Source organism: Pteropus medius, unplaced genomic scaffold (genome assembly GCF_902729225.1).
Source record: "Pteropus medius unplaced genomic scaffold, Ma_sr-lr_union100, whole genome shotgun sequence".
In the NCBI taxonomy this organism is placed as follows: domain Eukaryota; kingdom Metazoa; phylum Chordata; class Mammalia; order Chiroptera; family Pteropodidae; genus Pteropus; species Pteropus medius.
The window spans coordinates 256,113-283,758 of NW_024347793.1; the positions used below are offsets into that span (position 1 = coordinate 256,113).

At 55.6% G+C, this 27,646-nt stretch overlaps 1 protein-coding gene across 3 annotated transcripts; it reads left to right on the forward strand.

The window, feature by feature from the left end:
• Positions 1-841: 841 nt before the first annotated feature.
• Positions 842-27,191, forward strand: ATCAY (ATCAY kinesin light chain interacting caytaxin). Of its 3 annotated transcripts, XM_039878353.1 has the most exons (13): positions 842-1,221; positions 3,321-3,438; positions 12,340-12,398; positions 12,777-12,998; positions 14,334-14,519; positions 14,825-14,927; positions 15,402-15,533; positions 16,161-16,247; positions 19,098-19,196; positions 19,760-19,795; positions 21,555-21,626; positions 22,742-22,774; positions 23,250-23,944. In XM_039878353.1, exons 2-13 carry the CDS (start codon positions 3,362-3,364, stop codon positions 23,404-23,406), a joined length of 1,263 nt encoding a protein of 420 aa, XP_039734287.1. In that variant the 5' UTR covers positions 842-1,221; positions 3,321-3,361; the 3' UTR covers positions 23,407-23,944. The 3 variants fall into 3 exon arrangements, with proteins under 3 accessions (XP_039734287.1, XP_039734288.1, XP_039734289.1); XM_039878354.1 differs by lacking the exons at positions 842-1,221; positions 23,250-23,944 and adding an exon at positions 24,769-27,191 and having other exon boundaries at positions 3,325-3,438; positions 11,919-12,398; XM_039878355.1 differs by lacking the exons at positions 842-1,221; positions 22,742-22,774; positions 23,250-23,944 and adding an exon at positions 24,769-27,191 and having other exon boundaries at positions 3,325-3,438; positions 11,919-12,398.
• Positions 27,192-27,646: the final 455 nt, after the last annotated feature.

Genomic DNA, 27,646 nt, shown 5'->3' on the forward strand with positions numbered 1-27,646 from the left:
CATTTTCACACAGCTCTCCCCTTTTATATGTCTCCCCCTTGCCCCCCCGCTCTTCTTATGAAGACACTTGTCACTGGATTTAGGGCTCATCCTGAATCCAGGATGATCTCATCCGGAGGTCCTTCATTCCATCTGCAAATTCTCCTTTTCCAAATAAGGTCACATTCATAAGTTTCAGGGGTTATGGCAAGGCCATATATTTGGGGAGGCAGGGAGAGGGTGGCACCATTCAACCCGCTACAGGTCTAAAAATAGAAACAGTAAGCAAGAAACCTGCATAGAGCCTCTCTGAGGCGCCTGCACTGTGCTTAGCGCTCTCAGTGCATGGCCACTGAACGCTGAAACCCCAGCGCGACGCTTCCACTTCACGGATGAGGAAACCGAGGCCCAGCCAGGGTTCGAACCCCCGTCTGGTCTGATTTCAGAGGCTTCGCTGTTAACTCCGTATCGTTCCACTGTCCCCCTGGAGGACTCTCCAGGGCGGGGCCACCGCGCGGCGCACCGCCCTTCCCTCGGTGCAAGATCCTGTCTCCCCAGCACCCATCCCGGTCCTGGCATAGGGCTCAGTGGTGGTCCGCTGAGGGACCCACGAAACGGGGTCCCGAGGACATCGTTCCTTCCCTCCCTCTTAATCCAAGGAATGAGGCCATCGCCACCATCTATTTATTTATTTGCTCCTTGTTTTGTTTTTAAATCTGCGATGCGCCATCAGGAACTCATTTCCGCTTATGCCGCTGGTGAGGCTCTTGGAAATGCCCCCTCCCAGCCAATGGAGAGCCCCGGATTCCGGCGGGGGGCCGTGCTCTTTGGTCAGCCCTGCCCCCACCCACCCACCCTGCACACAAAAGCGGCGTAATTAACCGTCTTAAGGAAGCCGAGCCTCTGCCAGCTGCGAGCTGGAAAGACGAAAATACCTTAGAGGCGCGAGCTGCGACAATGACAGCGGACGCAGCCGCCGCGGAGAGAGAGGGAGCCGACCGCTAGCCGCAAGCCGCTCCCCACCCCCGGACAAAAGCGCCCGTCTGCGCCGGCCACGTTGCTCTCGGTGACCTTGCTTGGATGCAGAGTCCGCCCCTGCGCGCATCTTCCGTGGATGCTCTGAAGGCCCGGGGACCGCGCTCGGAGGACCAGGGATGCCGAGCTGCACGCGCGCTGGACTCGCCTTTGTCTGAGCGTAGCCGGTAGAGGCCGCGGAGGTAGTAACCAGCGCTCGGCGCCGAGGTGAGTCCACGTCCCTTCCCACCCACCGCCGCCCTGCCCCGGAACGGTGCCTCAGGCATCTGCGAACCCCCTTCTGGCCGACGGGCGGGCGGAGGCAGAGAACCAGGGCCCGGGGAGTCTTTGGGTGGGAACCATCCATTCTTCCCTCCGCGGGCACACCCCCCCACAGGTCCCCTTGCATGCCGGCGCTCACCTGGAAGCAGGGATTCGCACTATTTTCAGGACGCGTTTGGAGATTAGGCGGACAAAAACCCCTCAGCCCCTCTCCGGGACGATTCCTAAGAGACCGAAATGTCCACCTCCCACCTCTGTGTCTTTCCTGTTTGTGACTCCGTGAGCGGATCTGAAAAAGGGATTTGAGAAATGCTTACATAAAGGCCTGCCTATGCGGCCGCGAGGAAGCGTGATGGTGGGAGACACATTCCTCCTCAACCGTCTGAACTTGAACCTTACGTGCTGATAATTCAGCACCACAGCGCAAAGGAAGACTTCTCAGCTGCCCCTTCCTTTGCCTTACCTGCCACCTTTATATGTGAAGTCGGGATGGGGGAGCTGGAGTGGACTGGGCCCTTGGGGGCCCACTCACCCCCACGTCTAGAGGATCATAGGGCCTACGTGTATGGCTCCAGGGTCTCTGCTGTGTGCGGGGCGGGGGTGGGGGCGCTTCTTGGGGGCCGGATCACCCCCAGCCTAGGATAAGGAAAGCTGATGCAAAAACTACTCCTTTCAGATAGGAAATGAATTTAGTAAGGTTCTGGGTGGTGGTTGTTGCCTGTGACGTCAAGAAGAGTTTTTTTTTTTTGGTTTTTTTTTTTTGCATACTGCGTCTCACTGGCCCTCTCCATGAATGAATGACGACATCGAGGACAGTGACAAGAATCGAATGAGAAACTCTCATTGAAGTGGGGGTGGGGGGCTCTAATTGTAGCCATCCCCTACCCACCTGGCCCTCACCTGTCCCAGGCTCCCTGTGGGTCTTCTCTGTCTGAGCCACAATCCCAAATGCAGACTCACCCTTCAGGTGGGACTTCGGATGCCACACCCGTACTGCTAGCCATGCACCAGCTCTTCAGAGGGACAGTGGGGAATGGTGAGGGGCAGGAGGTAGGGGACCTTAGATGCTGGCAAGTGAGGCTCAGAACGCAGGAGCTGTTTGGAGGATGGGATCCGGTGACACAGAGGGCCTCTGTGATGACAGCCAAACCCACGCCTGATGACCTTTCACAAACCTGCAGATTAAAACAGGATTTCTCAACCTCAGATCTATAGACATATGGGGCCAGATCATATCCCGGGCACTGTAAGGGAGTTGAGCAGCGTCCCTAGCCTCCACCCTTTCAATGCCAGGAGCGTCCACCCTCCAGTTGTGACAACTAAAAATGCCAAGTGTCCCCTGGCAGGGGGAGCGGAATCACCCCCAGTGGAGAACCACCGGTTGAAAAGCACAGAACCTGTGGTATCAGCTGAGTCATAAGATCCTAGAACGTTATGCCCAAAAAGTGTCATAGAGATCATTTCTAGCTCAACTCTGTCATTTACAGGCAGGGAAACTGAGGCTGGAGAGGTCCGCCCCTGCCTCCAGTCGGCTCCTGGAACAGTAAAAACAAAACTGGCATTTGGTGGTTGATAATAATTATGATCCTGACTTCCGCCCCAGTCTCTTTTCACAGTGCCTTCATTGACCCTCGGGTCACAAACTTGTCAGGACTTGCTTTTTGGGGGAACAGAGAGGCAGGACAGGTGTCCCAGAGCACATAGAGATGGGTTGGAGTTGAGCAGGTCATATTCAAAAGTGTTAATCCCAGTAAGGAAGTTGAAGTATACTTCAGTTTAAGTCATCGACACTTTAGTATAATTGCTTTATGGCTTCCCAGAGCGTGCAGCTGGAGCCTCGGCCTCTCAGGTGCATTCAAAGTCCAGACCACGTGAGTGTTCTTAGCTCTCTGTGCCTCTGTTTTCTCACCTGTGAAGTGAAGAAGCTGGGCAATGATTCAGTAAGACAATGGATGCAGGAGCTCTTTGCAGATGGAGCCGAAGTGGTGAGGGGTTGATATTACGATGACTGTCCAGTGAAACCTCCATTCATGGCTGTCCTCCAGAATTCATCCCTTCTTCAAGCCAGCGCCTCTTCCCGGCGCCCATGGGGACCACGGAAGCCACACTCCGAATGGAAGACGTGGATGTGAAGGAAGAACGGCCGGATGGAGGTCGTCCCAGGTACAGCCCCTAGGCCTGCACGGCAGCTATGGTGGGGTGGCGCTGCTCCGCGGTGGGGCGCCGGAGACACTGCTCGTTGAGCAGGCCAGGCCCATAATGAATATTTAAGATGGATTCCCACCCACTCCCTACCCCACCAAAGCACCAAAAAAGCTCCCATTTCCATACTATTTTCAGCATTCTAAACATTCATGCAAACCCATCTCACGGACTATCACAATAGTCTTACCTGAGTGCCCGTGAGTCCAGATAATAGCATATTTTTACCTGCAGCAGCCAGAGGGACTGTGTCATACTCCTGCTTAAATCCCTGGGGCAAATGCCTGTCCCATGGAGAATCCAGGGTTCCGCCTGCTTCTGTAAGCTCACTCTGACCGCCCTCCGTCCCTTCCTGCCCCTCCAGCCCCAGGAATTCCTTCCAGCTCCTTCACTGTGCCCAGCTGCCTCTGACTTTCAAACTTCACACTGGCTGTTCCCTCTGCCTGGAGTGTTCTTCCCCAGACACCCTTGCCTCTCTCTTTTCCTTCAGATCTCTGGCCACAGGCCACCTGCTCAGAGAAGACCTCTTGGTCCCTTTATTACCCCTCCCCAGTTCCTGAATAACGGCCCCCAAAGGTATCCATGTCCTAACCCCCGAAACCTGACATTGTTCCCTTACGTAGCAAAACGCGCTTTGCAAATGTGGTCAAGTTAAGGACCTTAAAATGGGGACGTGACCCTAGATTCTCCAGGTGGGTCCTCGGTGTCATCACAGGGGCCTTTGTAAGAGGGAGGCAGAGGGAGGTTTGACAGAAGCAGGAGCTATGACGACGGAAGGAACAGATTGGAGTCACGGGAGGAAGGAGCCACGAGCCGAGGGATGCAGGTTCCTCTGGAGACTGGAAAAGGCAGGCAACAGACCCTTCCTCGGAGCTTCGAGAAAGAACCGGCCCTGTTCACACCTGGCCTTGAGCCCAGTGAAACTGGTTTCAGACTTGCTTCTGGCTTCTAGAATCATAGAGAATACATGTGTGTTGTTTTAAGCCACTAAGTCTGTGATCATTGGTTACAGCAGCTGTAGGAGACTCATACTATCAACTACACTAAATACTTTATATATTTACCTTGTTTAAAGTCTGTTCCCCCCACCCCCAAAATGGAACCCGGGACAGCAGGGGCCTTTGGTTCAATCGCTGCTGTATGCCAGCATGACAGAGCCAGCCCGGTGTACAGTCGGCGCTTAATAGATATGGGGCGAATGGGTGACAGTCATCGGAAGGAATAAAAACTTGCATAGGAAGGAGGCCATGTACCTCCACAGCTGATAACGCGTGAGCACCGGGCCTTGTCTGCCTGTCTGTCCCTCTCTCTGGGAGGTGTTGGGTAAGAGGACGCACGCTCAGCACAGTCTCCCCCGATTCGCTGGCTGGATACGACCACTCACATCTCCCTCCTTCCATGCAAGGACTACCCCACCCCACCCCATCCCCACCCCCGCTGCCCTCCCGGGAGACGAGGGTTGGTTACACAGCCATCCGGGAAGGGATGGATAGTCAAGAGGCTGAGCCCGTTCACCCCAGAAGAGACTATGAAGAAAGCATCTCCAGCTCCAGAAATCTCGGCTGGTGGGGTCGCCGAGGGCGGAACCAGGCTGACGCATAGCGGGCGTGAAGGGGACTTGAGCCAGCTCTCCAGCGCCCTGTCGAACACGGCCAGGTAGAAGCCATGATGTGGGGGTGTCCCCCCTCGCTGAGTTTGCATCTGGCCCTCTTCCGAATCCAGTCATCTTCAGTCTCTACATGTCGCACTTGTGCTTATGGTTCCTTATAGCGGGAGATGCTGGTTCTCAGGAAGACTGAGGATTTCTCTTCGGCCCCCGCCGTCATCTGCAGGAGTCTGTCTCCAAGAATACAAGTATTTTGGGAAAGAGGTGGTCGCCGTAAGGGGTCTCCTGACACCAGACTCGGCAGTTTGGGCAAATTTAAGGATCGATTTTGAGCAAGGCACTCCCGATATAGTTGGAAGTGATCTGAAATAGACAAGAACTGGCTCTGAGAGCTGTCCCTTGCTCCTGGCCTGGTGGCGGGGGGTCTGTTTTCTCCCATTTAGAAGGTGGACTCAGGGGGGGTGATCTCGGTGACCCTGGGGTTTGGAGGAATCTCTGGCCAGTCTCACCATCTGCGATGCCACCAACTCTGGCCTCGCCGAGGCCAAAGCGCCTCCAAGTCTGGGCTTTGAGGAAGTCTGATGCGAACCCCAACCGGCTGGCTCGGCCACCCTGGGCAACTCTTCAAGTATCTTTGTGTCTCAGTTTTCCTACCTGCACAATAGGGACAATCACCCCTGGCTCGCGAAGCTGTGAGAATCCAACGAGGCATGTGGGGCTAGACGGCTAAGACAGGCTGTCCTAATGAGGGGGCCGCCCAGGTAACTGTCCCCTCCATGGCTTTCCTGTTGACTTGTATCTTGTTCGCGCCAACTCCTTTTTTCTACGCTCCCCACCCCCATGTTTTAAAAGACAGCTCCTATCCCAAGCCTTGTGGAGACGAAAATGGGGCCGACCGCAGCTGCAGATGAGAATTTCAAGTGGGTTTCCCCAGCTGCAGAGGGTCCCTCTCCCTTCTCAGTAATTCAGTGTCCGCAGGATAGTGGCGTAGCTGTGCAGCCCAGGGTCGTGAGCCGTGCTTTGCGAGGGCTTCTGTCTCCCTCCTTCTGGAAGAGATAGATGCGTGCAGCAACTTGGCGCCACGTCCAGCTGCATCTCGACATAAGCGCCTCTGTCTGGGGCCAGACAACCCACAATTCTATTCCTCCCAGCTCGCCGAGCCCTCCCCCAGGGGGATGTCGGAGCCCGCACCCCATGCGTCTTCCTTCACTTCCTGCCCTTCTGCGGATTCCCGTGGAGCCCGAGCTGAGGGCAGCCTGGAGATGATCTGTCTCACGGCCTCGCTTTCTCATTCATTCATTCTAATGATCGGCACCGACTGTGTGCCAGGCCCTGGGTGAGATTCTGGGGACATGCAGAGAACAAGACAGGGCTGGGCCATCTCTTATAACCTCACAGCCCAGCATGAAACTGTGGCTGGAGTCTGACCGGGTTGGGGGTGGGGGTGGTCCTGACCTGGAGTTGTGAAGGGTGGAGAAGGAGGCTGGGGATAAAGGCTGAGCGTTCCAAGCAGAGAGCAGCACTTGCAAAGGCCCTGAGGCCAGCAGAAGCAGGTCGAGGGACTGAAGGAAGACTGAGAAGGGAAACAGAACCAGGCAGAGAGAGGAGGGCTTGGCCAGGGTCTGGTAGCTAAGGAGAGGCAGCTTCCTTTCATAACCAGGGGGCTGCGGGGTTTTGTCGTTTGTAACTTTGTATCCTGCCGGAGTCTCAAACCTGACAAAATATCTAAAAGCAGGAAGCGGAGCTCTAAGCAGAGGGGACAGGATGTGCTAAAGCACCCGCTGGGTAAGGAATGCAGGACCAGAACCCGGCTAGGTCGCACTTATGAGGCTGGAGGGCGCACAGATGCCACATGCCGAGCGGGCCCGGGGAGAGATGGGGGTTGCACTCTGAGGGCTGCGTGAATTTTTCCGAGTCGCCGCGGCAAAGCACCACAAACGGACAGCTGAAAACAAGTGTCTTCTTTCAAAGTGCTGGAGGCTAAAAGTCCAGAATCGAGGTGTTCTGCTCCCTCCAGAGGACCCGGGGGAGGGTCCTTCCTGCCTCTCCCAGCTTCTGGTGTCGCCCACAGTCAGTCCTAGGCGTCCCGTGGCTTGGAGACACGTCACCCCAGTCTCCACCTCAATCATCACATGGCCTTCTCCTCTGGATGTCTGCGTCCAAATTTCCTTCTTCTTATAAGCATGCTACTCGTTGGATAGAGGGTCTCATCTTAATTAATTACATCTGCAAAGACCCTATTCCCAAATAGGTCCCATTCCTGGGCACGGGGGGGGGTTAGGACCCGAATTATCTCTTTTTTTGGGGGGGTGGGGGGGACACAAGTCAACCCACTACAAGAGGATAAAGCCACTGAACACCTTATATATTAAGGGGGCCTCACTTTTTCCGTGGGTTCCCCATTGCTGAGAGCAAGCTCTACAGAGAGCCACCTGGGTCCGGCTCGGGTCATGGCAGGCCTTCAGCTCTGCATAATTTGAGGTTTTCCTGGGTTTGGGGGAGATAACGAGGTCTCGCCTGGCTTTGAAAGCCACGGCCTTGTAGACCGGCAGGGAAGCTGCGGGCTCTCCTCCAGCGAGCCCCGAGTCCTGCTGAGTCAGCTTCCAGAGTTCTCCAGCATGCTCTGGGGCATTTATCGAACATCCATTGCACTCTGGGCAGGTGCCCGAGACTCACGACCTCTTCCCACCCCCACGACGGCGCCTCCCCCGGCCCTGCCACCCTCCCACCTCCCTCCCATCTCCCCCTCCCCCCTGCCCTCTGGGCTCCAGGCACCAGGTCCCTCCGGTCTGTTCTGGGCTCGCCAAGCTGATTGGCCTCGGGGCCTTTGCCGCTGTGCCTTGCGTCTCTAATGCCCTTCTCCAGTCTTCCCATGATGCCAACCTCTAGCTTTCAGGTCTCCACTCAAAAGTCACCTCCTCAAAGAGGCCTTCCCTGACTGCCCTATAGTCGCACCCTCCTCTTCCTCTTCCTCTTTCTTGCTTGTTTTCTGCGTTGCAAGTGTGACCATCTGCTTTGTTCCCGTATTTGTTTACTTGATCATTCATTTCCTTTCCTCTTGTATCAATCAGGGTCCTTCAAAGAAACAGAGTAGTTGGTTTTCATTATACATATGATATATATATGTATATTATTGTATTTATTTCATCTATGCAATATTATTAATTCATATCTATTAGCGTATTTATCTGCCTTACGCGTATACAACTATGCATATAATTATGCACGTTTTATCTATAGCGTAGCTAAGTTTTAATATATTATTAGTACGATTATGTATGTTTTACGTATATCATGTCTATACGATTTATCTCGAGGCAGAGGCTTACCCAGCTGCAAGAGCTGGCAAGTCTAAAGTCTGCGGGGCAGCCAAATGTGAACGCTGTGGTCTCAAGGCGGAGTTCTAACTTCCTGGAGACAGACAGCCTCAGGCCCTGCCGGCCCCAGGGGCCCGGCACATTGTCCTTCAGGATAATCCCCTTCACTTAACATCCGAGGATTGTCGATGTGAACCCCATCCACCCCATGCCTCCCAGCAATACCTAGACTAGTGTTTGGCCCAGTAGCTGGGTACGAGGGCCTGGCCAGGTTGGCAGAAAGCTGTCCTTGTCACCCTCCGAACTGCGTGAAACCATCTGTGTCCCTCAGCCCTGTACATTGCCCAGAGCCCACCTAACATATTTGCAAAATGAATGAGAAGTAGGCACTCGCTCTATTCCCGTTGACTGATGAACACGGAGGCCTGGGGAGGGCAGGGCCGCACTCAGACACCGGCACTGGAAACGCCTCCCGGTCTGTGCCGCCGAGTGGTTGAGCACCTCCTCGCCTTGACGTTTGGACAGCAGCTGGCTGACAGTACTCTAGACCAGGGGTTCCCAACCCCCGGGCCGTGGACCAGTACCGGTTCGTGGCCTATTAGGAACTGGGCCACACAGCAGGATGTGAACGGTGGGTGAGTGAGCAAAGCTTCAACTGTATTCGCAGCCGCTCCCCAGCGCTGGCATCACCGCCTCAGCCCCACCTCAGCTCATCAGGCATTAGATTCTCACAGGAGCACCGGTCCTTGGTGCTGAATAGGTTAGGGACTGATGCGCTAGATTAGCGGCCAACGTAGATGCGACAGGGATCCTCCGGGGTTGGAAGACTGAATCACACCCTGATGAGAACCTATGAAGACAGCGGCTGCATAACGGCATAGTTCTCCTCTGGCGGGGGAGCTGGTGGCCAGACAGGACACCCAGGGGCCTTCCCAGGCCCACAGGTGTCTTCCCTGTTCTCACCGGGATTGGCGCACATCTGCTGATGGCCAAGGACACAAGGGGGCAGTAGAGGACAATGACTGGCATCCGCTCGGCCACCTTGGTCATTTCAACCTCAGGACCGCCTGCCCTCCAGCCCAGCCTCCTCTGCGTAAAGGGCTTCTCCAGATGGTGCACAGTGAGCGCCCTGTCCACGGGGTAAGTTCTGGTTCCAGCTGATTCTGGAACAGGAATTGCAGCCTCAGACATCGAAGGGTGCTTTGGGCACTCAGGTGGAAAGGAGCGGTGGCCAGTCTGCTCCTGGTGGAGGTCACCATGCGTGAGTCAAAAAACAGAAAGCTGGACTTTGTGCCACGTCTCCGATTGGACAGCAAATTTAAAATGTTTTCAAAGGCTGTGTGGGCCGGACAGAACTAGGGACGGTGCATTGGCCGTCATTCTGCAGTTTGGCCTAACCTTCCTGTACTTTGGGACTCTGGACTTATTCATGAGTCACCAACCCTGGCCCTGCCCCGCGCCCATGTTGGAAGCAGAGGTGTCAGCTGCAGACAGGAGGGACAGAGCAGTGTGTACACTCTTCAGGACTCCTGTCTCCTTAAAATCTTCTGACTTTATTTGAAGGTTGCCTTTTCTAAAAAAAACTGAAGAGAAATTTGCATAACATAAAATTAACCATTTGAAACGTACGATTCGGTGGCATTTGATGCACTCAGATATTGAGCAATCATCATCTTTATCTAGTTCCAAAACATTTCTGTCATCCCCCTTCCCCTCCCCCGGCCCCTGGCACCCACTCCCCGACTCTCTGTTTCCGTGGACGTGCCTGTTCTGGGCATGTCATGCAAACAGAATCACGTGCCGTGTGGCCTTTCACGTCTGGCTTCTGTCACTGGGCAACATTTGTGCCAGGTCCGTCCACACTGTGGCGAGCGTCAATGCTTCACTCTGCCATGGCCGAGTGATCTTCCATTGCGTGGATGCCCCACACTCCGTTTACCCACTCGTCCATCGATGGACATCTGGGTGGTTCCCACGTTTCGGCTGCTGTGAATCACGCGGCAGTGCCCATTCGAGGATGAGTTTTCGTGTGGACGTGCCTCTTTGTTTCCTTTAGGGCTCTACTCTATTCGACCTCCACGAGAGCAGGGCAATATCCGATTCACCTTTACCTCCAAAGCCCACCGAGGCACCTGAAAGATGGTGGTTACTCAAAGAACATTGATGCTTGGTGAATGGAAGAAGCGGGGCAGGGAGGGAAAGGAAGGAGCATGGATAGGTTTCACCTTGCAAAGGGTGCCAGCCCATCCCCTACGAGGAACAGAAGCGAGAGAAGAATGCGTTTTTGCAAAGGAAGGGAGACCACGTTCTACATGCCTCCGGTCTAAACAGCTCGCCCCTTTCAGCCGAGCCAGCACCGCTGAGTTACAGAAGTGAATCAACACTCTAGTGAGTCCCTGAGTCAGCTCGACTCGCAGCTGGAGCCCCGGACAGCCCCGGGCCCTCTGCAAAAACCTTCTGCCTGGAATTGAGTATTTCCTCGGGGAGCAAAAGCAACTGGAGCGTGTGGGTCAATCTCAGGCAGCGGGAGCCATTGCCCCAAAAAGCCATCTTATCCCACAAATTTCTACTCGGCCATTAAAGGGGCACAAAAGCATAGTTGGCAGCATAAAAAGAAAAAAGAATGACTAGTTCCGGTCAAGATGGAGGAGTACAAAAAAAACATTTTATACACCTCTAAGGAGAAAAAAAAAACAAAAACCACATGACTTTTTAGAAGTTTTATATTTGCAGAAAAGTTACAAGAATATTACGGAAAAGTTCCATACACTCGGTGCCCAGTTTCTCCTATGATTGATATCCTACGTTAGGCTGGTAACTTTGTTACAATTAATTGACCAGTGTTGATACATTATTACTAACTAAAGTCTATAATTTATTCAGATTTCCATAGTCTTTTTCTCTCCTGACATCATTTTCTGCCCGAAGATTCCCCTCCAGAATTCCACATGACATTTAGTCATCACATCTCCTTAGGTTCCTGCAGCCTATGACAGTTTCTCAGACTTTTCTTGTGTTTTCGGTGACCTTGGAAGTTTCGAGGAGGACTAGTCAGGGATTTTTTAGAATTTCCCTAAATTGGGGTTTTTCTGGTCTGTTTCTCATGGTTAGATGGGGGTGATGGGTTCTGGGAGAAAGATCCTGTCCCTTCCCATCATATTCGGGGTCATATGTCACCATGACCTATCGCTGTGGATATTAAGCTCGATCCCCTGGCCGAGGGCGTTGGTCAGGTTTCTCTGCTGTAAAGTCACTCTCTCTCCCATGCGCGATGTCCTCTTTGGAAGAAGTCACTCTGTCCAGCCCACATGAAAGAGTTGGGAGCTGTTCTCCATCTCTTGAGGGCAGAGTGTCTATATCCGTGATTTGGAATTCTTCCGTGCAGAAAACTTGTCTCTTCTCCCCTATGTTTATTTATTAAATCATTTATTTACACCCACGTGGATTCAGGGACATTTTAATTTACACCTTGGCTTACAATCCAAGACTCCATGATTTTTTTTTTTTTTGTCACTCAGACTGTCCCAGTGTTGCCGTGGAGAGCTCGTTCGGTTGAATGCTATGGCCATTGGATAACTTCTTGCTGCATTTAATAGCAATTCATCAGAGACCAAACCCTGTAGGGTCACCCATGAGGAATGCCATTTATGTCCCAGAGTATGTGAAACTGTGTGACACTGGATCTCTCTTCTCTCTCTCTCTCTCTCTCTCTGTCTCGGCTTCGGCTTCCCCATCCTCCCTCCGCAAAAAAAGAATCTTCATTACGTAGCCTCAGCCCTGGTGTTCTATGAGTTTCCGTGCTAATGACCAGATGTGTTTTTTTCCCAACGAGTCCCCAGAACTAAACCGGTTTTGTCGTTGTTGTGTCCGAACTCCACACTCCGGCGGCTGGATTCGCGGTGTCTGGTGGCTGGTGTCCGCTCCTGGCCGGGTCCGCAGGCCAGTCCCGGAAGAGACGGGGATGGACTCCCTGGGCAACGCCGCGGAAGACACGTCCTGTAAGTTCGCCTGCGTGTGAAAACGAGCGCGCCGTTCCCGGGTCTCGGTTCTGCCCGGGACTGTCCCCGTAGAAATGTCAGAGGCTGTGCCTCGCGGGAGGGATGTCGGGGAGCGGGTTGTTCCTCTCCAAGGCACTGGGAGAATGGACGCAGGCGTCGCCACGAGGTCGGCGTGGCGGCGGTGCTGTGTGTCTGTCCTTGGGCTGGTGGCTCAGCCTCTCTGTGCCTTCAGTTTCTCCTCTACTAAATAAATATGGGTAGTGAGCCTACCGCACAGTGGGGTGCGGGCCCCACCAGGGTGGGAGGTGGAGAGGAGGAAGAAGAAAGAAAAAGCACCCGTTTTTGTTTAGTTTTTTTTCTTTTCCTGTTTCCCTGCAGCCCCTCCCAACACGTTGAACTTCAACGGAGCCCATCGTAAGCGCAAGACGCTGGTCGCCCCCGAGATCAACATTTCTCTGGATCAGAGTGAGGGCTCCCTGCTGTCTGACGACTTCCTGGACACCCCTGATGACCTGGACATCAACGTGGACGATATCGAGACCCCCGACGAGACAGACTCGCTGGAGTTCCTCGGGAATGGGAATGAGCTGGAGTGGGAAGGTGAGCCCCCGCTTTGCTCGCGGCCCCTGGCGGGGCTCGGCGCTCCCGGGGCTTCCCGGCCAGCTGGCTGGAGCCATCCTGCTATCCTGCAAGCTCATGGAACCGCCCCATGGGGGCCCACTCGGCCCTGCGACTCCACGCACGTCTTCTTTGTAAACTTGTGAATATTTACGGCGAACGTGGCTTTCGTCAGGTTCTTGAAGGTGACTGAAACCGAAAGGAAGTGACATCCATTAACAGTTTAGAATATACCCCTCATCATACCTTGGTCTGTGCATGTACAAGCAGGGGGCTCAGGGCCAGGTGTGCAGGCAGCCCAACCCTTCCCTGAGCCCCCTGCTGATTTCACAAGCGTTTGTGGAGCATCTGCTTGGGAGAGGGTCTGGACTGAGGCGTGGGGACGTGGAGGGACTATGTCAGGAGTTGATGGTGCCCACTGCACGCAGGGTAGGCAGAGACAAATGCCAGATCGTGAAGCAAATGTGCACGGATCATTGCTGCCGGTCATCGGTGCCCTGAGAAAATCAGCTGAGGCGATGGCAGAGGGCAGGCAGGCTCACCTGAGCTGGGTTCTGTGCCCTCCCTCAGGGGACGCTTAGTGATGTCTAGGGACATCTGTGGTTGTCATGACGGGAATGCTGCGCCACACCCCACAGTGCCCAGGACAGCCCCCCCGCAGAGAATGATCCAGCCCCAAATGTCATGGTGCTCAGGGTGAGACACCTCGAGCTGGGGGGACGGGGGCGTGGGGCTCCTTTGGAAGGGTGGTCAGGACAGGCCTCGCCGAGTGGGTGTCATCTGAGCTGACATCCCGAGGCGAGAACACGGGTCAGGAAGGCTGCGGCGGCGGTGGCCGTGGGGAGGGAAGCAGAGCCACAGGACCTGCCAGGCGGGCGTGGAACGTAGAGCTGAGAAGGAGTCGACAGCAACGCCCGGGTTCGGGGCCCCGAGTGGCTGGGAATGTGGCCGAGCCATTCCCCGAGGCGGGGAGACCGCAGGACGGAAGGTGGGAACGTGGGCATCTTGGGACTGACTAAGAAGCCCGAGCGGCCCAGAGAGAGGGAGAATGGACGCAGGGCCACACAGCACGTCGTTGGCGGGAAGGAGCACTCCCCAGGGGACCGCCCGATGCCTGCCCTGAGCAGAAACACGGTTTGGGCCCTTTGGGCCCCATTTTCCCCAGCGGCCCCGGCGTAGGACAGGTGGTCTGGCCCGCGACCAGGGGGAGCCACGCGGGCTCTGCGGCCTCAGCGGCAGACGGAGCCCGAGGGGGAGACCGCAGGAGGCGGGGACGAGCCGTCGGCTCACCTTCTGCTCACCCCCGCCTGCTTCCAGATGACACCCCTGTGGCCGCTGCCAAGAACATGCCTGGGGACAGCGCCGACCTGTTTGGGGACGGTGCGGCCGAGGGCGGCAGTGCCGCCAACGGGCGGCTGTGGCGGACGGTGATCATCGGAGAACAAGAACACCGGATCGACCTGCACATGATCCGGCCCTACATGAGGGTGGTGACCCACGGAGGTGAGACCGCAGCCCCGGCCCCTCCCGGCGCCAGCTGCAGCCCAATCAGTGGCCCTCCCTGAACCTCGGTCTCTTCATCTGAGCCACGGGGATCGTGGAGCCCTGTTCTCCGCGTGGGCGGGTGGGGGTGAAACTTGCATGGGGCGAGGCAGGGACACGCTGGGTGCCCGCGGCGGGTGCCTACGGGGCTGGCCGGCGTGCCCCGCTAAAGGCGGAGACAGGTTAGGGCCACGGGGTGGCTTGGAGTTCCGTGCTCAGGGAGGGTCTGCCGTCTGCCTGGTCACACCCTGGCCGCGTCTCCCCAGGCTACTACGGCGAAGGCCTCAACGCCATCATCGTCTTTGCCGCCTGCTTCCTCCCAGACAGCAGCTCTCCCGACTACCACTACATCATGGAGCACCTCTTCCTGTGAGTGGCCCGCCCGCCCGCCGTGTCCCCGCTGCCGTCAGCTCCGAGAGTCCCGGCCAGCGGGCTGGACCGAGCTGCGAGAACCACTCGGGGTGGGGGGCTCTGCCTGGCACCCAAGAAGGGTTGGGCTGCCTGCACACCTGGCCCCGAGCCCCCTGCTTGTCCACCGGGCAGTCATCATCATCGTTGTACCTGTTCAGGTGTTGTCGGCCATCCAGGAGCACTCACCCAGCCCCCCACCCAGATTCGTGTCAGTGGGTGTGATGCTCGTAGTGGTTGCTCCTTCACCGAGCACCTACTATGTGTCAGGTGTTTATATGCACGACCTCCCTTGAGATCTCCACTAATCCCAAGAGGTGCAGCTGCCATGGCCGGGGACAGGCAGGTGCCACAGGTGTTCAGTCCCAGGCCCTGGGTCTTTCAACACCAGGCATCCTCTCACCGGGTCTCCCGTCCTCTGCACCCCGTGACCAGGTACGTCATCAGCAGTTTGGAGCTCCTGGTGGCGGAGGATTACATGATCGTGTACCTGAACGGTGCCACCCCCCGGCGGAGGATGCCTGGCATTGGCTGGCTGAAGAAGTGTTACCAGATGATTGACAGGAGGTGGGGACCACCTCGGGGCGCGAGGGGCCGGGACGCTGAGCTGTCGGCAGGGTCAGTTCCTTCCGAGGGAGACGCTGGTCCGCGTCTGTCACAGCTTCCGATGGTCGCTGGCCATCCTTGGCTTGCAGGCGCATCACCTCAATCTCTGCCAGCATCACCATGTGGCAGCTCCCTGTGCGTGTCTGGGTCCCATTTCCCTTCATCGGGACACCACTCATCTTGGACTGGGGACGCACCCTGCTCCAGAACGACCTCGCCTTAACTCGTCACACCTGCAATGACCCTGTTGTCCAAATCGTGTCCCATTCTGAGTACCTTGGGGTTAGGATTTCCAACATATGAACCGGGAGGGCGGGTACAATTCAACACGACCACGCAGGTGGTCAGAACCAGGGCGCCCCGAAAATCTGTCAGGAATCAGTGGTGGTGGAGCTCAGACTGATTTAAGCGAGAGCCAGGACTGGGCGGCCTCTCTGCCACCGCAAACTCCGCCCCACGGAGGCTCCACCTCCTCCCTGAAAGATCACGGGCCACAGGGAGCGCAGGAGGTGACGCCTGTTAGCGCCCCCTCTCCAAGGCTTGTGCCCGGAGCCCATCTTGCTTCCTCTGTCTCCCTCGCCCCCGCAGACTACGGAAAAACCTCAAGTCCCTGATCATCGTCCACCCATCCTGGTTCATCCGCACGGTGCTGGCCATCTCCCGCCCTTTTATCAGGTGAGCGTGCCGCCTGTGTCCTGTGTCCAGATACCCACGTGGTGGCCGGCGGTCTTTTCTCATGTTATCTGTACTTTCCGGCTTCTCTATGCCGAATGTATATTATCGCTTTAAACGGTTTGAAATCATAGGTGTTATTATTATTCAGCGGCAAACACGTGGAAAACAGTGACAACCAGCTCTCCCGTAGCGAATGTCGGGCACCTTTTCACGTTTGCAACCACGACCCTGAGAGACGAGTGTGATCGTGCCCATTTCATGGATGAGGAAACCGAGGCTCAGGAAAACCAAGGAACTCAACCAGAGCCACACAGTGAGGCCGCTAGCCCACCACGCTCTCCCCAAAGGGAGCCAGATCCATTCACTCAGGAGCGTGTGTGGCGGGGACATTAGGGTGCCAAGAGGGTCTGACCTACCTAAACGCTGGTCAATAATTCAATAAGCCGACACACAAACTCACACAACTCAGAAATCTGTTATACTCACAGTCACAGTTTATCACAGCGAAACCATGAAGATTAAACTCGGCAAAGGAGAAGGGTGCGTGCGGGAGTCTGGGAGACGCCACACGCGAGCTTCCGGCTGGCCCCTCAGTTCTCGCAACGAGGACGTGTGACAACACGTAGGTCTGCTTGGTGTCTGGCGTCATTTGCATGATCTCAGTCAGCCACCCGGAAACAGAGCATGTGGCCAAACTAACAGACTTGGTCTCCAGCCTCTCCAGGGTCAAAGTGATGTGACTGGTGGCCCAAGACCCCCCCCACCACAAATCCCAGCGTCAGTGTAGACTGCCCGACAGGGCTCACGGCCCCGGGTAACCCCAGATACTCTTACCAGGCAAGACAAGCCTTCGGGGTGAGCTCCCGCCAGCATCTGCAGCCAGTTCCTTCTTCGTGGGGGGCAGAGGTGGGGCGCTCCAAGCCTGCTCGGCTCATCGTGGGGGCATGCTCCAGAGGCACCGGGAAACACGATCAAGGAGCACAGAATCAGGCACGTGAGCCACCCTTGCCAATCACGCGGGCATCGCATGTGCATTTAATTTAATACCGTCCCAGACGCCGGGTTGAATCAAGATCCTTCCTTTCCACATTCCCCGTTAAGAATCCGTGACGAGTTGAAGACAGGGGCCACACTTTGCCTCGAGAGATGTTCACGGCGGGAATGATTTGCGAGGAGGTGACTTCGGACGCTCTGCGGTCAAGGACCCCGAAGATGAGTGGAACCAGGAGAACGATCCGGTGCTCGGGATGAACCTGCCAAGCAAAGCGGCGAACACGCTTCAGCCCGACCGAACCACAGCTGCCCTCGCCATCTCGCCGTTCGATGCAGGTCATCGTCTCGCTCTGGGTTGCTTTACCCGCAGTGAAGTGTGAGGGTCTCGTTTTGAGCTTTCGAAGAAAAAAGAAGGGGAGAGGGGAGAAAAGCGAGCTTCTCCATTTAAACACCGAGAAAAGCGGAGACAGATTCTGAGCTGCAATCCAGTCCTGAGGTTCCATGTCGTGACCCCGGGGAAACCCCTGTGCGTCCCGTGCTGGCCTAAACGGTGCAGACGTGCCTCGGTGGGAACGTGCCTCGCCCCGGACTGGGATCCCCCAGCCAGGACCCCCAGCACCAATATGGAACTGAAATCTCAGCTCACAGGCGGATGGGGTGTTATCACACCGGAGATGCTGGTATCAGTTTCAACAGTGGGTGTGGTGAGTGTCACCACATTGTCATCAGGATGTGATCGTCACCTGGATTTATAGACCGGCGCTCAGAGCAGCAGGTGTCGGCCCTGGGCACCACAAAAAACCTTTGCGACAGATCCGATCTGTCCGCCCTCCGAGCCCTCTGCACCTGGAGATATTCAGGTACCGAGCGGACAGCCCCAGTGAGGCAGGTGGGGACATGACACCTGCTGTCTGTCTGAGGTTCGCTTCCTGCCTGTTCACCCCTTACCCTCTGTCTCGCCACCTGGAGGAGGCCTCGTGCTCTGAGAATCATTTTTTTCCTTAAAAAAAAAAATTTTTTTTTTTTGAACTGCACGGAAGCAGTTGGAGTTGTTCATTTCGGTACACATGGCTGCTTTGTGACTGTCATTTCCTGACCAGTTACCACTGGCCTCTGCTGAGTAACCGGCTTATTGTTTTGCTGTCTTAACCTTTTTTTAACTCTTGGTTATTTTCTTACTTATGGGACTGTTATAATCTTCTCTTGGCCTTAAATTCTTCATTGTTAAGAAAATTAATTTTCCCTTGAATAAGTTTATTTTACATGTCACCGAAATTAGGTTTACCTAATTTTTTTTTTTTTTTTTAAATAACCATGAGTTCAAAGCAAGATGCCGGTGACAAACCTTCGTGCGGGACCAGACAGCCTGAGCACATGTTTGGGCAGGAAGAAGCCATTCATCCCAAAAGAATGGAGAGTGAATCAGCAGTCCCACGTGTGCCTTTCTTGTGCCCAAATGACTACCGGCGTTGTCCCAGGCAGTGACGGCAGGGACGAGAGTGCCAGGAAGGCATCCTTGGAAAAATTTACGCAGGGGAGAAATACTTAGGGAAGACGGCGAGACAGCCAGAGTCTAGCTGAATCTCTAGCCTTTCTGTCTCCTTTCAACAGGGGCCTCAGCTTAGCGGGGACCAAGGTCAGACGCGTGGCTCAGGACTCTTCTCCTCTTGCGAGGGGAGACCCCTGGCTCTGCTCCGTCCCCGCCCACTGGGGGCAAGGGGTGGAGGCTGGTACTGGGCGGGGAGGGAGCTCTGAGCCAAGTTGCTCGAGCATCCTGGGACTGGATGTGTGTGTGTCCCTGTCTTCCATGGTTCCTCCTGGCCCTTGGGCAATCTCCCGGCCTTCTCTCTCTGCCAGCGTCAAGTTCATCAACAAGATCCAGTATGTGCACAGCTTGGAGGATCTGGAGCAGCTCATCCCCATGGAGCACGTGCAGATCCCAGACGTCGTGCTCCAGTAAGTGTCCCACGCCCTGTGAGCACCCCCTCCCCCAATCCCAATGCCCCCGGGTGCGCTCCATCATTTGGCAGAAATGCAACCCAGCAGACAGGTTTGGCCTGACTCAGTGGTTAACGGCGCCATTACGAAGCGACCTGACCATTGAGGGGACCTGGTTTCCATACCCCTCCACCAAAGCGAAGTTATTTCTGCAAAGGACCGGAAAGTGCACATTTTCAGCATTGCAGGCCAGTCTGGGTCGCACCAGTTCAATTCAGTTGGAGCTTGAAAGCAACCACAGATGATCTGACAACGGATGGGTGTGGCATGTGCTAATAAAACTTTATTTATAAAAGCGAGCCGTACTCCTTGCCCCGGGGGGTTTGCAAAGCGGCTGTGGGACACACAGAAGGGCCAGCAGACTATCAGCCCTGCTGTACTTTCTGCCCTAAAGCCTGGTGTATGTTCCGAGATGACAGTGGGGTCGTGTCTCTGTCCCCTAGGAAAGGGAACCCCCCCAGACAGTTTGCCCGCGGGCAGAGAAGGGCTGCGTCTGACATGCTGTTCTCTCTCTCTTGCAGGTATGAAGAGGAAAGGCTCAAGGCCAGGAGGGAGAGGTCCGTGCAGAGTGGCCGAGCCAGCGCTGCCTAGGGGCTGGCGCCCGGCTGGGCCCGCGTGCGTGTGGGTGGCGGCAGGTGGCTTCCGCTCAGCGGGGACCAGTGGCACACTCGCACGTGGCTCAAGGCCCTGCTCCTCTCTCAAAGGCTGGGAGTCAGACCCGGCTTCGAATCCAGGTTCCCCCACTTAGTCACGGAATGACATCAGGCAAATAGAAAGTTCACGATGACCTCGGGGGCTATTGTGAAAAACCGGGAACAGTGTAGCCCACTCGGCGAGGACAGTGGGCTCACGGCCATCGTGACGATATCAAGTTCTCCCTTTATAGAGGGAACAGAGCTCCGCATGTACCCCCAACAGACCCAGGCACGCCCCTTTAATACCTTCGGGGCTCGTTTCTCAATAGTGTCACAGCCCTGAGAGACGCTCGCAGACCTTCACGACTATCCGGTCCCACCTGGTGATGGAGCCCTTATCCTGTCGCCTGCATACTTTCACATATCCCCACCCCCAGAGCTAGGCAGGCCCAGGATTCCCGACGGCCTCTCAAGGCCCAAGAATCCGAGGCTCAGAGAGGGCGAGGCACCTGCCCGAGGCCACACAGCAAGCCTGCAAGAGTTGGGGCTTCCAGAGAGTTGAAAGCCTGTATCATCACCTGGCCCTGTGCTCGAATCCGGTGACACAGAGGCGACTAAGAGTTATGGTCTCGAAGGTTCTTTATTTGGCAAAGGAGAGGGACGCATTGCCCGGTGAGGAACGTGGGTCCTGGGGACGCGGAGGAGACGTCTGCAGATGCGACACATGATGTGCAGAAGTGTGGTGGCTTCATAGGCGTCATTTAGTCATGACAGAGGGTGGTGCACGGGGAGGCGAGGCTGGAGGGCACAGGGCTCCCCCCACCACCCCATGCCATTCGGGAGGTTTTCCTGGCTCCTCCCAGCTCTCCTTCCTCCTCCTTCCTCCCTTCCTCCCTTTCCTCTTTCCTTCCATCCTGCCTCTTTTTTTAAAAAAAAATTTATTTGTAGTACAATTCACATAACGTGAAATGCACCATCTTAACCATTTTTAAGTGCACGGCTCCGTGGCATTAGGTATGTTCACATTGCTGCGCCACCGTCCTGTCCAGAACTTCCTGGTCTTCCCAAACTGACACCCTGTCCCCATGAAGGGCCCGCCCCCCAGCCCCGCCCCAGGCCCTGGCTCCAACGTCTGCTTCCTGTCCCTGTGGGTCTGACCTCCGATGAGTGGGATCACGCTGATTTCCACAGCGGCCACGCTTTCCGTTCCCACCGGCTTCTGCACATCCTCACCGTCACGTGCTGCTTTCCGTTTTTATGGTAGCGGCCGTCCCCCTGGGCGTGAAGGGATGCTGTCTTTCTTTTTTCTTTTTCTTCTCTCCTTCCTTCCTTCCCTCCCTCTCTCTTGCTCTCTCTGGCCCTCCCCTTCTCTGATCGATAGTAGAGACAGAAAACACAAGCAGGGCCCACCCTGGCACCATAGCACAGGGGTGACAGCACCCACGGAACACGGGCGGGGGTGAGCGCCTCCCTGGCGATAAGCTGAGGGGAATGCTCGGAAGGAATGGCTCAGGGCCCTTCCTCCCTGTCCCCACTCACGGCCCCTTCCCCATGGTGGCCTCATCTTCACTAACCCCTGGGTGTTGACTTCTCCCCGCCCTCCGGGGCCCAGCACTTCTTGGGGGCAGCATGGCGGACCCAGCCCGGCTGGTCACCCCCACTCACCTCTCTCTGTCCCCAGCGCGAGGCCGCAGCCGGAGTTCGTCCTGCCCAGGTCAGAAGAGAAGCCAGAGGCAGCGCCAGTGGAGGACAGGTAAATACACGGGTGACCACGGTGACAGTCGACACCCACCGGGGCCGCCGAGGCCGCCGGAGTGTCTGGGCAAGGTGACAGCGTTACCGTGTTTTCGCGATCCCGATGTTGTCAGGATGTTGAAATGCAAACGCCGGCCTGAACCAGCCAGCATGGCGTCTACCTCACCATGACCGCTTGGATCTCGGATCCGGCGGCTCTCCCTCCACCCTGAGCTGTCCCTCACGGGGGCCACTCGCAGAGCCTGCTATTCGAATTTAAATGAATTCACAGTCACGGTCGCGTGTGCCACTTTCCGGGGCTCGGGGCTCCCGTGCTAGACAGAGTGGACACAGAGCTCGGCACCCGTGGGTGAGAGCTCTGGGGACAGCGTGCCTCCAGGCCCTTCTCGGGATTTTCCTTCACTCACTTTTTTAACTGTGGTGAAACCCACACGACATGCAGTGAGCCACCTCAAAGTGCACGAGTCAGTGGCATCCAGTGCATGCGCCACTTCGGCCCCTCTCTCTAGTTCTGGAACATTCCATTACCCCGGAAGGAAGGCCCGTGCCTCCCTCCCCCTCCTTCTTTTAAGTCCAGCAGATATCTCAGAGCCTCACCGTGGGGCATGGGGACACACAGAGCACGGCTTGGCCCCCTCCCTCACCTGGAAGTCCCCGCGGGTCTGCCTCCTGCCTCGGACCTATGTCACATCTCCCCTCCCCTGCTCTTGAGTTCCCCACGGGCAGTGGCTCCATCTTGGGCCTGTCCCCTCCTCCTCCCTGTGTCCAGCCCAGGCTACGCACAGGGACCACCAGCAGCTGACGCCACCGTGAGACCAAGTTTTGCTCTCAGATGAAGGTCCTAGCAGGTGACCTCTGTGCCAGTCCCCGCGGCTGGGTTTGGCCTCCTTGGACCTGGTGAGCCCCGAGTAACATTTGTGGCCTTAGTGCAGGGCCCGACCGGTCTCCTTATGACTCCCTGTCCTGACTCGTCTGTTACGTAGCAGAGACACGCCGACACTTGCTTTGTACTGGATGAAGACAGAGCTATGTGAGCCCTCGTAGGACTCACGGCCAAATGCCAAGGCTCCCCAAAGAGGCAAATAATCCTAAGACCCCGTCCCTCTCCCACAGGTCTGCTCTGGTGACAGAAGATCAGGAAACGAGGTGGGTAGGCAGCGGGCGACCTTGGAGCCTTCTCTTTGAAATGTTCTAATCGGAGCCCACCCCGGACGAGCGCCCCATGGCTTATCGTTGGTGGGGTTGAGGGGACTGCACCAGGGAGTCTGCGAGTCAGTGGTTACCATGACAACAGGGCCTCTGCTGTGGCCAGGCATCCTGCCTTTGTATGACTCCGGGGGATGCCCTCGACGTGAGGCCCCAGAGCTAAGCAACGTGGTGGCTCTGCCTGAGATGCCCGCCCGGGTCCGGACCCCCAGAAGCCCGGGGTATATAACTCAGTCAAAGGGTGTACCTTCTGCCCTCAGCCCATCTCAGTGTTTCTGCCTGGTTCTGGATGTGGGAAAAGCCTCTTTCCTTATATGTCGGGGGTCCCAAAGACCACCCTGGGGTTCAGTGGTTCGCCAGAAGAACTCGCAGAACTCAGCCCAGCTACTATGCTCGTGGTTATGGTTTACTGCAGTGGAAGGACCAATACAGGTGAAAAGCAGCGACAGGGTGGCCCTCAGCTCCCCCAGAGACCATGCGGGCAGCCCACAGGAAGTGCAACCAACTGGGGACACTCGCTCGAGCCTCGGTGTCCACGGTATTTCCTGGGGTCAGTCACATACCACGGCTGACTGCCCACCTCCATCTCCAGCCCCTCCAGAGGTCAAGCTGATATCCCCCACCCTAAATCACGTTGTTAGCACCAACTATCTGACAAGACCCAAGGTCCTAGGTAAACAAAGACACTCTAATCAGGCAGGACATTCCTGGGGCTCACAGGTAGCCACCCAGGAGCTGGGCAAGAGCCAGGCCTTCCTTTGGAATGTGCAGGGTTAATTCTGGACCACACACTCACCTACGAGTCTGCAGCCTGGACCACTGGCCCAGATGCATGCCCTGATAACTACCCATGTGACACAGGAAGGCCCAAGCTGAGAAATAAACGCCAAAAATGGACTTATGGCCAGTACTGCTCTGGGGACACTGAGTGGAAGCAAGTCCTCAATGCATTTTTGAAAAGACCATCTCAATCCACACCTTCCAGAGATGAGTCCACATCCACAGACACACAACACACAAGGAAATCATCCACCGTGAGAGAGTCAGCAGACACAACAGACAGCAGAAGTAGACCCCCGATAGAGATGATAAACATGTTTAAAATTATTAAAGACACAAAAGAGAGAATTATAAGGATTGATGGCTATTCCGATAAATAGACAAACAAGTAGTGGTCAAAGGTATCTAAATAAATATGAATGAATGAGTAAATGAAGTGCTGACGATAATTAGATGCAGAATGACGCGATAGAGTAAATGCTTGATGTCGGCGCGATGAAATGGAAAATATGATAAAATAGAGGAAGAAAGGAACACGCGACGATGATCCCAAATGGAATAATTGAACAGACGCGATCCGGACAAGTGGGCGTAGCAAATACAAAGTAGTAGATGCAAATGGAATGAATCGTGACGGACGGCGATAGACAAATAATTGAATGAAATGGAATGGGCATCGTCATTGGAATAGATGTCCATTGAAAGGACGGGCATACGCGAATGATCGAATGATGAATGAATGGAGACTTGACAAGTAAATGATGAATACGGTAGATGGACGAAGTAGATCACGCGATGAATGGGGCGACGCGATAGTAGACTAGACGGCGACGCGGAATTGGGACCGACTGAATGGATGATGGATGGATGGATGGATACGTGGGGGTGTGGATGGCTTGAAGCTTCCCTCAGTCTCACTGAAGTCACCAGCCCCGAGGTCTGTTCTGCTGGGGTACCGAGAGCATCCCCTTCAGAACCACGCCTCCAAGCTGGGTAGCAGGTGGCAGACTGTGAAGGGCAGGTGCTGCTTTGCTTCTGAGGGCGCACCAAAGCCGGATTAGATCCTTCTTTTAGATTCCACGCACACGGAACAGCATTTTCCACTTCCTTTAAAAACAATATTAATAACTCGGCCTACGTTTTTCCCTCTCCAGCATGTCCTGAGGTGATGAGCGTACAGCGAAGACCACAAAAGAAAATTCCAGATGCCGAGAAGCCTCTATCGGATGCCCTCTGGCCCTGGATCCCATCCCCGCCTCGTCCCGAATCCCAGTCTTCAGAGGGGTCCTGCCCCCTCCTCCCATCTCTGAAACCCAGCATCCTTTTGGGCCGCTCGAAAACCTTTTTTTTTTTTTAACGATGCAGTAGCCGTGCGTTCTGGATGAGGACCTGGTTCTCAGCCCTCCATCTTCCCACGTTCCCGAGCTCACAGCCGGGAGGGAAGAGAAGCACAGGGCATGGCCCATGTGTCTTTGGAGACCTCAGAGCCCCCTCCCTCTGCCCTAAGTTCCGATTTAAGACCTTTCTCTTGCTTGTCGCCTGGCCCGGGTTGGAGCCACAGATGCCCACCGGGCTCCCGGCCGGGTCTGGAATTCATTCTTGTGCCTTTCCGCCCAGAACGGCCCCACAACCCTGCGCATATGGCCGGGAAGCTCAGTGCCCCCGGCGGGGACGCGCCCTGGGAACCTTTGGCCCCGTGACTTTTCCTCCAACTGGCCCCTTCATCTCTGGTGACACTCACCTCCTTCTGGAGTATCGGAGCCCACAGCACAAACAAGAGCTGCCACTATCATCCCCGTCCTTCCGTCACAAAACCACACCCTCCCCCGCTCGATCTAGAACATTCTCAAGTCCCCTGGATGCGGATGCCACGCCACAGGGCAATCCCATCAGCACCTCCTACTAAGGAAGTGAGCTGCTCCCACTTCTCCGATCCCCCCAACACGGGGCTGGGGCTCCCACCAAGAGCAGAGACTAAGAAGCCGGCTCTGAAACAGGTTCATCCCAGAAACACAGAGCAAGGAAAAGGGAGATGCAGGGTGTCGGACGTGTGTCTGAGTGTTTCAGAGGTCACCCGGGAAAATACGCCCCAGAGGACTGGATGCTACAGCCACCTGCGTTCGGAGGAGGCAAATTTCCCTTGGACGAAAGACAGGCTTTTCTAATGCGGCCCAAACACCAGTCAGGTGGCTTCTATAGGTAGTGAGTTCCCCGTCTCCAGAGGTATTTAAGAAAAGGCCGGACGGTGCTTACAGAAAGTGGTCCTCTGTGTCCCCTCCAGTCCTAAGAGTCTCTGTTTCTATGGACATGAACAAAAGTTGAGGGGCCCCCTCTCCAGGCCCCCTTGCTGGCCCTGTAGCCGGCTTCTCCGTGACATTCGGTTGACACATCCCACAGTTTTCGAATGTGAGGGTCTTGGCCTCAGCAGAAATGTCAAATGCTTCTGGAACTGGGACGGCAAGGGGGCGCGTTTGTAGCTATCCCCACAACAGGAAGCAGCTGATGGAGTTTAATGCTGAAACATGCCCAGTGCTTTGCCGAGGGGCGGGTCCTGCACATCACTGACCCCAATCCCGGGGGCTCCCGCCTGGAAAAACGCCAGGTTTCTGAGCGGCTTTGTGCCTGCATCTTCTGGGACCCAGTTCTGCCCCCCTGAGGACCAGACTTTGGGGGCCCAGTGGGGGTTTTTAATTTGACGTTCTGCTCTGTTTCCCTAATGTCAAATAAAAGACGTGGACCCTGTTCCAGGCCCCGGTGAGTCACCTGGAGCCTGAGGCAGCAGAGGTTGGTGGACGGGCCTCTCTGGGCTTCCCTCCAGAAGCTCCCTCAAGCCCCGCCTCTAAACCCAGGTCCTGGTGGCCAGCTCTGCTCATCTGAGACGACACAGGGTCCTGAGAGCTCCCAGCTCCCACTCGGTGGACGTGGCATCTCCAGCAGGCCAAGGAAAAGGAGCCAGGGATGGGATAGGAACTGATTCATTCTACTCAATCTGACAATTACGAGTGCCTGCAGAAGTGACAGACGACAAAGGGACAGACCCCATCCAAACCCTGCAGGCTAAAGATTCTGGCCGCACAAGAAATTCCAGCAGGTTCACTGAGGCCGCCCCCGCCGGACCACCAGCAGCACAGACACCTGGGCAAGCGGAACCAGGGACCCCGACTCAGCCACAGCACCCTCCCAAAACAAAGAGAGACCCCTGGGGAGGCTGTCTCCGGGCCAGGCACCTGTCATAAGTGTCAGACGTTCCGCCGCAAGGCCACCGTGTCCGGATGGGCTGCTACCTGCGCCCTCCAAACTTGGCTTTGAGAAAGGTTAGCATGTGGGGCAGGCAGTTCGAGCCAAAACACAATGGACCCCAAGCCCTGGTCGTAAAGGGATGCTGGGTTTTCATCTCATGACGTGGGGGGTCATGAGTCCAGCCCAAAGTCACAATTCACAGGCTCATCCTTCCAACAGCAAGGCGTGCGGTTTTTAAGGACAAAAACAATCCATCATGATTACCGGTGTAATGTGAAGACATTGTTTCCATGAACCTGGGGGTATTTTTATGTGAAATAAACTATAACCGAGCACAGAGGGTCGTTACGTTTGTGCGTTTCTGAGGGCTGTGATGCCTGCTGGTCGTGCGTGGGCAAGGTTCAGAACAAAGGGCTTTAACGGGGCGAGAAGGGGCACAGCTCAATGCCTCTGTGACCTTGGATGACCTTGGGCCATCGCCTGTCTTCTCTTGCTTCCGTCTCTCATCTGTAGAGTGGGGTGCCTGCGAGGTGATTCCCAAGGCCCCGTCCGACTCTGCCTCCACGTGATTCAAGTTCATTTTCTGCCCCCAACCCCTTCTGGAGTCAAACCAAGTCAGCAGCTAAGAATAATTATATTAATACATATTTATATATAAATTATGGCATTGTTATAAATATATTACTATCATTATTATTACTACTACTGAAAGAGAAAACTATGTCCCCTCTCTACACTCACACCAACGCTTCTGACACCGGATGTGGGGGACTTTTTCCCACAACACGCAGT

Coding starts and splice junctions, on each gene's coding strand:
- ATCAY (XM_039878353.1), top strand. CDS start 3,362: ATGGGGACCACGGAAGCCACACTCCGAATGGAAGACGTGGATGTGAAG. Junction 14,928..15,401: donor ATCATGGAGCACCTCTTCCT/GTGAGTGGCCCG, acceptor CCCCGTGACCAG/GTACGTCATCAGCAGTTTGG. Junction 19,796..21,554: donor CTCAAGGCCAGGAGGGAGAG/GTCCGTGCAGAG, acceptor CTCTGTCCCCAG/CGCGAGGCCGCAGCCGGAGT.